This window comes from Carlito syrichta, unplaced genomic scaffold, assembly GCF_000164805.1.
Source record: "Carlito syrichta isolate Samal-C Ts95f unplaced genomic scaffold, Tarsius_syrichta-2.0.1 Scaffold136100, whole genome shotgun sequence".
In the NCBI taxonomy this organism is placed as follows: domain Eukaryota; kingdom Metazoa; phylum Chordata; class Mammalia; order Primates; family Tarsiidae; genus Carlito; species Carlito syrichta.
In genome coordinates, this window is record NW_007080196.1 from 16743 (window position 1) to 29814 (window position 13072).

General features: G+C 49.5%; 1 protein-coding gene across 1 annotated transcript in view; it reads left to right on the forward strand.

The window, feature by feature from the left end:
* LOC110594779 (rho GTPase-activating protein 23-like) overlaps positions 1–8132 on the forward strand; it is a 24868-nt gene extending 16736 nt beyond the window's left edge. The window contains exons 10-13 of the mRNA XM_021708394.1: positions 5192–5233; positions 6070–6166; positions 6525–6547; positions 8099–8132. Coding sequence (XP_021564069.1) covers positions 5192–5233; positions 6070–6166; positions 6525–6544 — 159 coding nt within the window. The 3' untranslated portion in view covers positions 6545–6547; positions 8099–8132. The remainder of the gene's footprint in view (positions 1–5191; positions 5234–6069; positions 6167–6524; positions 6548–8098) is intronic.
* Positions 8133–13072: the final 4940 nt, after the last annotated feature.

A 13072-nucleotide genomic window follows, 5' to 3' on the forward strand; every position in this document is an offset into this window, starting at 1 on the left:
TTTGAGTCAGAGTCTCACTCTGTTGCCCAGGCTGGAATGCAGTGGCATGCTCATGGCCACTGCAGCCTCCACTTGTTGGACTCAGGTGATCCTTCCTCTTCAGCCTTCCTAGTAACTGGAACTACAAGTGTGCACCACCATACCTGGCTAATTTTTTTTTTTATTGTAGACACAAAGTCTTGCCATGTTGCCCTGGCTGGTCTTGAATCCGTGGGCTCAGGCAATCCTCTTGCCTCCGCTCCCAAAGTGCCGGGATTATAGGCATGAGCCACCGCGCCTGGCCTATAAGAATGACTTTTGGATGCGTTACGTGTTTTGTAGCCAGGACAGATGGTTTCTTACTTTGTGTGATATTTTCTACTTGACTATACCAGCATAAAAGCACACAGAATTGTTTTTGTGTAATAACTTATTGAGATATACTTCACATACTATACAATTCCTCATTTAAATTGTACGAGTCAGTATTTTGTTTTGTTTTCTTTTGGGATCAGAGTCTCATTCTATCACACGTCAGTGGCATGATCACATCTCATCACAGCCTTGACTTTCTGGGTTTAGGTGATCCTTCTGCCTCAGCCTCTCAAGTAGCTGAGACTACAGGCACACACCACCACACTCAGCTAATTTTTTGATTTCTTGTTTGTAGAGATGAGGTCTTCCTATATTGCCTAGGATGGTCTCAAACATCTGGGCTCAAGTAGTCCCCCTGCCTCAGCCTCCCAAAGTGCTGGGATTACAGGCATGAGCCACTATGCCCAGCCAATGTAGTAGTTTTTAGTATATGCGCAGAGTTGTGTGGCAAACTGGCTTTTGTATGTTGATCTTTCATTTACAACTTGCTGAACTCATTAGTTTTATTGATTCTCTTGAGTTTCTTATGGAGATGTCATCTGCAAATAATTGCACTTTAGTTTTATCTAATTTCAATTTTGTTTCTTCTAATTCTTGTCCTTTTTATTTTGTTTTCTTGTCATACTATATTGGCCAGAACTTTCAGTCCTGTTTTGAATAGTAAGAGGGACAGTGGTTATCTTTCCATATTCCTGACCTCAAAGAGATTACCAAAAACTTCTCCTTTATCACGTTAAAGAAGTTATTCCTGTTTTTTTCCTAATCAATTCAGGTGCTGAGCATTATTGGCCAGGCTCGGTGCCTCAGCCTGTAATCCTGCGCCTTGGGAGGCTGAGGTGAGTGAATTGCCTGAGCTCATGGGTTCAAGGCCCGCCTGGGCAACTTAGTGAGACCTCATTTCTACAATAAATCAAAAAAATTAGCCGGGCGTGGTAGTGCGCGCCTATAGTTCCAGCTACTCGGAAGGCTGAGGCGGAAGGACCGCCGGAGCCCAGCAGGTCAAGGCTGCGGAGGTCGGGAGCGGCCACTGCACTCCAGTCTGGATGACAGAGTGAGACTCCAACTCAAAAAGAAGTTCCTATTTATTCTTTGTGTTTTTTTCCTAATCAAATTCAGGTGCTGAGCATTATTAAATGCTTTTTTGGCATCTATTGAGTTGATTGTATAATTTTTCTCTTTTGTTCCATTTATGGATTTTCACTTGATCTTAGCCAAAAGGCCAAGAAGCGATCATTTATGGATTTTCAGCTTGAGCTATCCTAGCTTTCCTAAGATAAATATGGCTTAATCATAATGCAATTGTTATTTTTGTGCTTTTAGATTTAGCCCGCTATTTTACTTTTTTTTTTTTTGAGTTGGAGTCTCACTCACTCTGTCGCCCAGGCTGGAGTGCAGTGGCACACTCACGGCCACCACAGCCTACACCTGTTGGGCTCAAGCAATCCTGCTTCAGCCTTCCAAGTAGCTGGAACCACAGGAGCATGCTACCACACCCAGCTAATTATTTATTTATTGTAGACATGAGGTTTCACCGATTTGCCCAGGCTGGTCTTGAACCTGTGGGCTCAGGTCATCCTTTTGTCGCCTTCCAAAGTGCTGGGATTACAGGTGTGAGCCCCTGCACCCAGGAGCTATTTCTCTTTTTAAAGGTTTTTGCATCTTATGTTAAGTACAAGACTGACCTCTAGCTGTATTTTCTTATACCTTATTTGCTTTCTTATATCTTTATCTGGTTTTGATTATAAGCCTCAAAAACTGAATTTGGCAGCTTTTCTGCTTTTTCCAACTCGTAATGTTGGAATTATATATTCCTTGAAATATTAGATGAAAATATAAAACCGTCAAATGACTGGGCCTGGGATACTTTGGGGGTGAAGTTTGAATGATTATTTCAATCAATTTAATGCCTATTCACCTGTTTTAACACAAATTTCGACATTTTTCTAGAAATATACTTTATCTGAATTTTCATATTTATTGATATTTTAATATGCTTTATTGTATTTAAATATCTTTTGTATGTATAGTTATTTCTCCCTTTTTTCTTCTGTATTTTTTTGTATCTTCTCTTCATTTTTCCTTTTTTTTTTTGAGTGGGAGTCTCACTGTCGCCCAGACTGGAGTGCAATGGTATGCTCATGGCTACCCTCCAGCGTCGACCTGGCGGGCTCCAGCCATCCCTCCGCCTCAGCCTTCCAAGTAACTGGAACTACATGCATGTACCACCACGCCCGGCTAATTTTTTTTTTCTTTTAATTTATTGTAGAGATGAGGTCTCGCCAAATTACCCAGGCTGGTCTTGAACCCCTGGGCTCAGGCAGTCCTTTCACCTCCTCCTCCCAAAGTGCTGGGATTACAAGCACGAGCCATCATGCCCAGCCAGCTACCCCTCTCACAGGTTGTGCCTTTGGTCCTTTCCTACCCCAAGTCACTTGGGTTTTCTCTTCCATAGAGTGTCACATGTGGTGCTTTTTTTGGAATTTAGCTCTAGGTACTTAATAATTCATGATTTTTCTCTTTAATCCAAGGATTATTTAGCAGTATTCTTGCTGTTTCCAAACATATGAGGATCTGGGGAGTTTTTGGCTTTTTTGCTGTTGTTGTTATTTCTAATTTTATTCCATTTTGAGCAGAGAACTTTGTCTGTATGGTGCTGACTCCTGAGGGTCTGTTAAGAGTTTTGCTGTGGCCTAGAATAGGGTTGACTTTGAGAGATTCATGGTATTCTAAAGAATATGCTTTCTCTAGTGGTTGAGCTGAGGGTTCTAAGTATAGCCATTTGGTTGGACTTGTTTATTGTGTTGTTCTGAGAGCCCGTCTCTTTTAATTGGGTTGACCAGCTACAATATTTAATTTTTCTAGTCTCCTTGTAGTTCTGGCAATTGTTGCTTAATAAATTTTAAGATATATTAGATTCACATATGCTGTGATTTATTACACTTTTTTTTTTGAGTTAAAGTCTTTTTTTTTAATCAATATTTTTTATTATGATGTTGTGGGGTACAGTTAAGGGTTAGGTATACAAATACGTTTCATTCAGGCACTCTGTTGATAAGAGGTGTTTCCCCGTCCCCAGACAGATATTTGCTACCGTTAATCCCATCCCCCCCCCATAGTTTCCCACTACTGTCAGTCATTTTCTTATAGTATTACATTGGATGTTCAAGGTCCACTATATGAGTGAGAACATGTGACACTCGGATCTTTGTTTCTGTGAGAGGTCACTCAGTATTATAGACTCTAGTTCCATCCAGATTGCTGCGAAATTCATGATTTTGTTCTTTTTTACGACTGCGTAGTCTTCCATCGTGTATATGTACCACATTTTTTAAATCCAGTCGTCTTTTGATGGGCAGCATGGTTGCCTCCAGGTTCTTGCTATTGTGAACAATGCTGCGATAAACATACGTGTGCAGGTGTCTTTTTTATAGAGTGATTTGAGTTCTTCAGGATATAGTCCCAGTAGGGGGATTGCGGGGTCATATGGGAGGTTGATATTTAGAGCTTTTAGGAGAGTTAAGGTCTTATTCTGTCTCCCAGGTTGGAGTACAGTGGCACAATCACAGCTCACCACAGCCTTGACCTTCTAGGCTCAAGCAGTCCTCCTACCTCAGCCTCCTGAGTAGCTGGGACTACAGGCATGTGCCATGACACCTGGCTAATTTTGTGTGTGTGTGTGTAGAGGTGGGGGTCTCGCTTTGTTTCCCAGGCTGGTCTGGAACTCCCATGTTCATGCAATCCTCCGGCCCCGGCCTCCCTGAGTGCTGGGATTACAGCCCAGCATCATGCCCAGCCTGATTTATTCTTCTTCTTGATCTGTTTTGGTTCCTTTTATCAGTATATATTCCTCTTTTACTCGTGACCTTTCATGTTTTCTGTTGCGTTTTGTTCAAATGCCTCTTGTAGACAACATATTTTTAAATTTAATAATCTGGAGCCAGGCTCGGTGGCTCAGCCTGTCATCCCAGCACTTTGGGAGGCCGAGGCGAGTGGATTGCCTGAGCCCGTGGGTTCGAGACCAGCCCGAGCAACTTGGTGAGACCTCATCTCTACAATAAATCAAAAATTAGTGGGGTGTGGTAGCACACACCTATAGTTCCGGCTACTTGGAAGACTGAGGCAGAAGGATCACCAGAGCCCAGCAGGTCGACGCTGGAGTGGCTGGGAGCATGCCACTGCACTCCAGCCTGGGCGACCGAGTAAGACTCCAACTCAAAAAAAAAACAGTCTGAAATTTCACAAAATATATTTAAGTGTGAGTTTTTACTTTCTTTTCTCTCCTATTTGGCATTTATGAGAAAGCTCTTGCCAGCCTGCCTCTCAGGGAACCTCCTGACACCCCTCTCCAGGCATTTTCCTCTTCTGGCCCGGGATGTGACACCCTGTTGTCAGTGTGGCGCTCAGGGGTGGCCTGGCACGCAGTCTACTCTCACTGCCACAGACATGCCGGCACTCAGGGCACAGCTGCCTCCCTGCCTTCTGGCTGGCTACGGGGACAGTGCCCTAGGGATGTGCCCAGGACCATGTTTAGTGAAAAACAAGCAAAAAGAGCAGCTCTCCCCAGCCTGCGGCATCTGTGAGGGGCCCTCCCCCCTCCACGAGTTTCCTCCCACGCTGTCCCACCTTTGCTCTCCCTGAGCGGTTTTCGCAGTGGGTGGAGTCGGGCTCCAGGATCCCTGAGCCTCCCCAGCAGCCGGCCAGCTGGGGGGCGTGTTGAGAGCGGGGAGTCCTCTCCAGTGGATCCTCTGGAGCCGGCAGACTGGGGATCCTGCATCCCCTTGGCTTCCTTCGGCCCTTTCCATGCTGACTTCACCCCTTCCTTCTGTCTCCTCTGCAGTCAGACTGGTTCTTCAGCGACGAGGAGGACAAGGGGGAGAGAGTAAGTGACCCGGGCTGGTGTGGGGCAGGGTCTGGGGTGGGCTCAGTCCCAGGGGGCGGGGTTGGCCGCAGGGTTCAGGCCAGGGGAAGGTCCTGCCCTTGGGGCATTCCCAGTCTAAGGGGAGAAACACAGAGCCTCTCTTCAGGAACCTCCCGTCTGACAGGAGAGACGCAATCCTTCCCTTCCTGAGCCCCTAGTTTGGTGTGGGCGACACAGGCCTCGCTCTGAGGAAACCCAGTCCACGAGTGAAGGCAGCCCCGCCCTTCGTCTTTTGTGAAGGATCTAGATCTCAGGAAGCGCCCTGCCAGCGGGCAACATAGTGAGACCCCGTCTCTACAAAAAATAAAAAATAAAAATGAGCTGGGTGTGGTGGCAGGCGCCTGTAGTCTCAGCTACTTGGGAGACTGAGGCAGGAGGATCACTTGAGCCCAGGAGTTTGAGTGACCCCGAACTGTGATCACCACTGCCCTCCAGCCTGGGTGACAGAGCAAGACCCTGTCTCTAAGAAATAAAATATAAAAAAGTTAGCCGGGCATGATGGTGCATGCCTATAGTCTCAGCTGCTCGGGAGGTTGAGGTGGGAGGATTGCTTGAGCCCAGGAGTTTGAGGTTAAGGTGAGCTATGATTGCCTCCCTGCATTCCAGCTTGGAGGCCAAATTCTGCCTCTTAAAAAAAAAGTGCACAAAGCCATCTAACGGGGCTATGCGGGGCCTTCTCTCGAGAGTTGCCCAGCTGATGAGGGCAGCAGTCCCTGCCCTGGTCAGCCCGGCCTGTAGAGGAGACGGGGGTCCTGATGTCCAGCCACCTGAGGGCGTGACCCTTCTCTTGTTTGCAGACCCCTGTGGATGACAAGGAGCCTCAGTCAGTGCCCAACATCGAGTACCTTCTACCCAACATTGGCAGGACGGTGCCCCCCGGGGACCCAGGCTCAGGTGAGTGCCGGGCCGGGAGGGGGATGGGCTCCCAGTTCCTGAGGGTCCCAGACTCCTGGACAGATGCCCGCCTTCCTGCCCCGCCCCAGTGGGGTCCCCCCTCCCCAGCGCCTGCCACCTGACAGGGCTGTGGCCAGGCCTTCTCCCTCCCTGGAGCTGGGCAGGAGCTTCGTGGCCCTTTCTCGCTGGTGTCTTTCCTGAGCCTTTAATTTCTCGCGGGCTGGCTGCGTCCTTCTGGGCACGTTCCTCTTTTTAATTTTTCTTCTTTTCTCCTCACACCCTGCCCCTCCTCGTCTCCCTCTGCTCCCTCCCGATCCCCACCCCACACCCTTCTCTTCTCCTTCCCCCCCCCCCCCAGCGGACCTGTTGGAGATTTAAAGGGTACAGTGCGGTGTCGCGGCCTCAGTCACTAACAGTGGTGGGTGATTATAAGAAGACAGGGCAGGCAGAGACGCCCCGGGCTGCGAGGACCCCACCCCAGCACACCAGCTCCCCATACTCGTCCACAGCGTGCCCCTGCACCCCCAGCCTAGCCTGCCCCCATCCTGTGCCTGGAAGTGTAGGCATTGATCAGCTGCCCTCCCCCAGTTCCCTAGACTGTGGCTTTTTCCCTGTGCCAAGCCTGGCCACTGCCGGGGAAGACTTGGCCGGGAGCCCTGCTCTCGAGATCAGCGAAGCCACTTCCAGAAGCCTCTCTGAGCTATAGGTCCTGTCTCAGATACCCCGAGGGGCTGCCTCTTCCCACCTCTAAAGCCAGGTCCTCATCACTCAGCCCCTAAGTCCTGTTTCCGGGGCCTCTGGCCCTCTGGAAGCGGAGGAAAGAGGAATATTGTGCTTGGAGGCAAATGAATGTCCACAGCCTTCTTGGCTGACCCAGTAGCTCCTCCCTGGCCGTGGCTGCCCTGCCCCTTAGTGTCCCTTGGGCTGTCCCTGAGGGAGGCGAGAGGCAGGCTGTGGAGGGGGCCAGAGGACACGGAGGGGGGAGGGCAGAGAGGAGCCCCCTGTCTCTTCTAATCACCCGCCGCCCCCTGCCCTGTGTGTTGTGTGAGGTCAGCCCATCCTGCTCTTCTCACCGTGTGCAGGGGGAGGGGGCTGGAGAGGGGGCGTCTAACATGCCTGCCAGAGAGTTGGATTAACCTCGCCTGCCCACCACCCCGTGGGACCCCGGGAGTCCCTTGGGTCGACCTCTCCCTCTGCAGCATTGGAGAGGACACCACCCGGACTTGTTTCTGGATCCTTCTCCACCCCAGTGATGTGAAGGGAGGGGGACCCAAGTCCCACAGGTGTCATGATTGGACTGTCCTTCACAGCTCTGGGTACAACGGGGCCTTGCCCCGTGGGGCAGGCTGACCCCGGGTCTGGAGGTGGAACCTGTCGAGGCTCTCACCCCAGCCCACTCTACCTCCTGCGTCTCACCCACTTCATTTCTGCCCCTTATCCATCATTTACATGGTCCCTCTTCCTTCTCATGCCCTGGGGGGGTGGATGTAGACACCCACCTCTCTGCACTGTGTGGTCTTCATTTCTCCAGAGCATCTGTGATTTGCTGTGTTTCACTGTTGTGGTTTCCGTGGACTGCATCTGATATCTGGCATTTTCTCTCCAGTGCTTCAGAGTAACAGGGACAGGAGGGGAAGGGGAGATCGACCAGGCCCAAAGAGAAATAGCCCCCTTGCCCTTACACCTGGGTAAATGAGGGACCAGTGGCTGGCAGCCTGATGTCACTTGCTGCCTCTAAAGGGAGCGGTGGTTGACACCATTTTATGCTCTATCCCTATCCAACAGAAAACAACATCAGTGTTCCCTCATACTGCTGGGGTCTGGGGAGATTTCAGGTTCTGAACTCCCTGGTTTCTGAAGCCTTTGAGGAGAGAGAAGACTCAGCCTTCTCCTACCCTGATCCAGTTTTCTTTTTTTCCCTTTCACCAATAGATTCCACTACCTGTAGTTCAGCCAAGTCCAAGGTAAGTATAAAGGCAATTCTGAAGGCTTTATCCTTGTATAAGCCAGGTTACTGTTTTCTGGTCAAGGGAATTGAGAGAATGCCACTTGGACCATGAAGGAAGTTGATGGTCCCTGGGAGAGAAGGTGGGAAGTACTGAGCGTCCAAGGTAAACCAAGAAGTTTGCTCACCTTGGCAGTGTTTGGTGAGGCATCTGGTGTAGGAGAAGTATCTGGCCCAGGAGTTAGGTGGCTAGGAGGCAGTGTGGCTCAGTGGTAGAGGCACAGGCTCTGGAGTTAGACAGTTGGGTTTGAGTTCTGGCTCCACCATTTAGTAATTTGAGACATCAGGAGAGTTATTTAAACTTCTTTCTGGCTGGTCTCAGTGGTTTAGCCTGTAATCCCAGCACTTTGGGAGGCCGAGGCGAGTAGATTGCCTGAGCCTGCGGGTTCGAGACCAGCCTGCACAGCTTGGCGTGACCTTGTCTCTATAATAAATCAAAAATTAGCCACATGTGGTAGTGTGCACCTGTAGTTCCAGTTACTTGGATGGCTGAGGCAGAAGGATCACCAGAGCCCAGCAGGTTGACATTGGAGTAGCCATGAGTGCCACAGCACTCCAGCCTGGGTGACAGAGACTCCAACTCAAAATAAAATAAAATAAAATAAAATAAAACTTCTTTCTGACCCTCACCTTCCTCATCTGTAAAATGAGGATAACAAATAAGAGGGGGTGATATAATAAATAAAATAAATATTCTTTAAGGTCTTTGGAAACCTAAAGCAAGTAGAAGGAAGTAAGTAATAAAGATAAGAGCAGAAATCAATGAAATTGGAAAAAAAACAATGAAACCAAAAGTTGGTTCTTTAAAAAAAAAGAAAAGCAATTGATAGTCCTCTAGCCAGACTGAAAGAATAAAAAGAAAGATGGCAGAAATTATCAACATCAGAGATGAAAGTGAGACATCACTACAAACCCTAGAGACATTAAAGTGTAATCAGAGAATCCTATAAGCAACTCTGTGCTTATACATTCACTAACTTAGAAGAGAGAGACTGATTTTTTGAGAGATTTAAACTACCAAAACTTACTTAATAAGAAGTAGATAACCAGAATAGTCCTATACCTACTATAGAAGTTGGATATATAATTAAAAACAGTCCAAATAAAGAAAACTCCAGGTCCAAATTGATTCACTGGTAAATTCCACTGAATATTTAAGGAGTGTATTTTTATTTTAAATAATTTACTGTATTTTAATCTTAAAATATTCTAATTGCATTATAGTATTTAAATCGTTATGTAAATGATATTTGAATTATTTACTAGTCAATACTTATTTAAGAAATAATACCAATTTTTCACACTCTCTTCTGGAAAATAGAAGAGGAAGGAACACTTTCCAACTCAGTTTATGAGGACAGCATTACTCTGATACCAAAACCTGACAGTGTCTTTGGAAAAGATCAGGTTAATTCATTTAGTCATACCACAAGTCCTTGTTGAACATCTGCTATGTATCAGTACTGTGCTGGGTTCTGAAAATATAGATGAGGAGCCAGGCACGTTCCTGCCTCCTGAAGCTCATCTTCTCATGGGAGACAGACACTAAGCTAATGAGCAAATGAAGACACCTGTACAACAGGCTTGGAGAACAGGGGAAGAGGAAGCCAGAGGGAGTGAGCTGATGAGCCAGCAGCCTGGTGAGAGAGGGAAGAAGGTGTGTGTAGGCTACTCTTTTGAGGAGAGATGTTTAGAGGAGAAAAATGGAAAAATACGTGGCTGGAGGAAGCATTCATTGAAAGTTGCCCCCTCTGGCACATGTGTCCTCATCTACAGAAGCGACCAGGAGAGAGAGGGCCTTGGGAAGAGCCAGTAAGCCGTGAGGCAGGAGTGGCCTGTGCTCCAGGGAGATACAGGAGGAGGGAGAGGACACCGTTGGGCACAGCTGCAGGCAGTGCCCATGGGGTTTTGGGGGCTCTTTTCTCAGTAGAGGTGGGGCCCCCAGCTCTGTGTGAAGGAGGCTGGGAAAGCTGGAGCCCAGCGGCGTCTGAAAAGGGTCGCAGGAAGCCAGGCAGATTTCCCGAAGGAGCGGGGGGGGGGGGGGGGGGGGGGGGGGGGGAGCATCACGGGCAGGCTGAGGTCGAGGCCTTGAGGGCCATGGCCCTTTCTCAGGAACCAGCGCTGTCTGGCAGCCCTGCCCTGCCCTGTGCCATCAGGCCTAGGTCCTCCACATTCCCAAGAGACCCTTCCCCCCCAGGAGATAGCCTGTTTGCTTCCTGTGTCCTCACCCTGTCTCCAGAGGACTTGGTGCTGACCTCCCCACTGTTCACAGGCCACCACCTACCTCCCTGAAGCCTCCTGGTGGTGGAATTCTCTCCCCCTGAGACTCTAGCAGATTCTGCCTCCTAGCCTGGGCCTGCTTGACTCCTGCACCAGCCTGAGGACTCCCAGGGAGTCCTCTTCTTAGTCACAGGGCTTCCAAAAAGAATGTGCTTTGTCTTTAGTGTAAACTGACTCAGAGACCTCACTGTAACCCCAGTGAGTAACTCAGAATCACAAATGTGTGATGAAAGAGAAGGGAATGCACATTTATTGAGCACCTGCTGGATGCCAGCAACTGTGCAGAGAACTTTTTGCAAACACCTATTTCATTTCATCCTTACAAAAGACCTTTGAGTGTTGTACTTTCCCCATTTTAGAGATGGGAAAACCAAGGGTAGAGAATTTAAGTAACTGGAAGTTTGGGTTCTCAGGCATCGGGTGTTTGGCACTGGGTAGGTGACCTCTTCCCTTGGTGAAGGCTCAGGGATCTGAGTTCTTATCCTCTGCTCTCAAGGCTCGGAGTTTCTTGATTTTCTGGCATGAGGACTGGACCTATCCTGATCATGAGCCTAAACCAGCCAGCCAAGTCCCTGAGAAACTGAGGCACGGGCTATTAAGTACAGTAATAGAAAGGAGAAACTGCCATGGGGACAGGGACATTGAGTAATATATGCAGAGATGGCCTCCATGGCTTCATCTGCTGGGGACGCTGGAGACTGTGAGCTCCTGAGGGTGGGGACAAACCCTGACAGTGCTGGACACTCATCGCCACCAGCCTCTGGCTCTGTTGCCTGCCTCCAAGTCGGTGATTGTCAAACAGGGTTCCTTGGCGCCACCTTGGGGTCATCACCACCGACAGGTGTGCAGGAGGACCAAGTGACAAGGCCCAAGCCTCATCCTTGATTCTGTTTCACGTGCTGGATTTCTAGGGAGGATTCTGTTTGACCAGCAGACTCCCACGCTAATCAGAAACCATTGTTCTAGATGCAGCCACCGCTGTCTCCAGTCTTTCTCGAGGTGTAACAGTGCTCCTCTCCAGCCCACGTAGTGTCAGTGTCCGAATTCATAGCCATGCTCGGATCCCGCCTCCTGGTGCGGATGGTTCCGGCCCTTTCTGATGGGAGCATGGGCAGGCACACACGTCTCTCAGCTGCACTGCGGGTGGCCTACCAGTTTAATGCTCAGAAGCCTCCCTTACCATCTTGTTTTTATTTTTTTAAAGAGACAGTCTTCTCACTCTGTCGCTGGAGTGCAGGGACACGATTACAGCTCACTGCAGACTTGACCTCCTGGTCCCAAGCGATCCTCCTGCCTCAGCCTCCCGAGCAGCTGCGACTACAGGCACACACCACCATGCCCAGCTAACTTTTAATTTTTTTTTTTTGTAGAGTCAGGAGTTTCACTATGCTGCCCAGGCTGGTCTTGAACTCCTGGCCTCAAACGATCCTTCCACTTTGATCTCCCAAAGCACTGGAATTGTAGGCATGAGCTGCAGTATCCAACCTCCCTTCTCGTCTTAATTTCAAATTCTTGGGGAAGAGGCCCCTTTTACCTTCTGTGGTGTTCCCTCACGCCCTGGGCGGCACTCTGTTCTGCCTGCAGTAAACCCCAAGCCCCCCGCCGGCCCAGGGAGAGGCCTGGCTCCCGCCTGGGCTCTGTGGTTTCCCAGTGGTGCCCTAATCTATCTCACTGCAAGTTCCCCGCTTCCTTGACCCCCAACCCTCACCCCAGTAACCTCTCCACGACCCTGACCCCGAGAGAGGACTAACCGGCCATATGAAAACACTGCATTGGCCACAGACACTGGGATACAAGGATTCCTCAGTTACTTCTCAGGCCCCTTCAAGAATCAGAAGAAAGCTGTGCGCCCTTGCCCCAGAAAGACACCTACATACAAAAGTCCTGTAGCAAATCCAGTGAGTCTGTGGATTCCCTGAAGCCTACCCAAGGACTCCAGTGAAGAGCCTTTCTCCAGAGGGATTCGGGCTGATAATCGGCTGGCTTGTCAGAGTACTGCTCAGTGATGATTAATATGCCCTCAGCCATCACTGACTCCCGAGTCTAAAAGGCCCTTGTGGAACACGTGCTGTGTTGCTGGGCAGTGCTGGCCCCCGTTCTCAGTGCTGCCGTGTTGCTCAACTCTACAGGGCGCCTTTCAGGGCTGTGTGGTGTAGGCAGCTGTGACCCAGGAGACGCATGCCCCTGGCCACAGAAGACATCTTTGCCCCACTCATTCCTACACTGTGGCTGAAATAGGAGGTGGCTTGTGAGAAGGGTTCAGAGGGCAGCGTGGCCCTCTGCAGGTCATTCTGGACCAGGAGGGGAACTTGTCCCAGCATCTCTTCTACAAGGCTTCCTGTGCTGAGATGACTCTGTTCACTTATGTGCTGTTCATTTAACATCTATTGAGCACCTGCTGTGTGCCCTGCAGAAACAAATCAGTCACAGCCCTGGCTCTCGAGGAACTCGGAGTTTGACATGGATGATGTGAAAAGAGCTAGGAACATAGAGTCGTGACCTCCCAGCTCAGCCAAAGGGAGGCTGGGAAACAGGCTGCTGTAGGCCTCGAGGCGGCCATGCTTGAGCTGGGCCTTGTGGAGTGGGCAGGGCTGCCACCAGTGTAAGAGTGCAAGTCACAG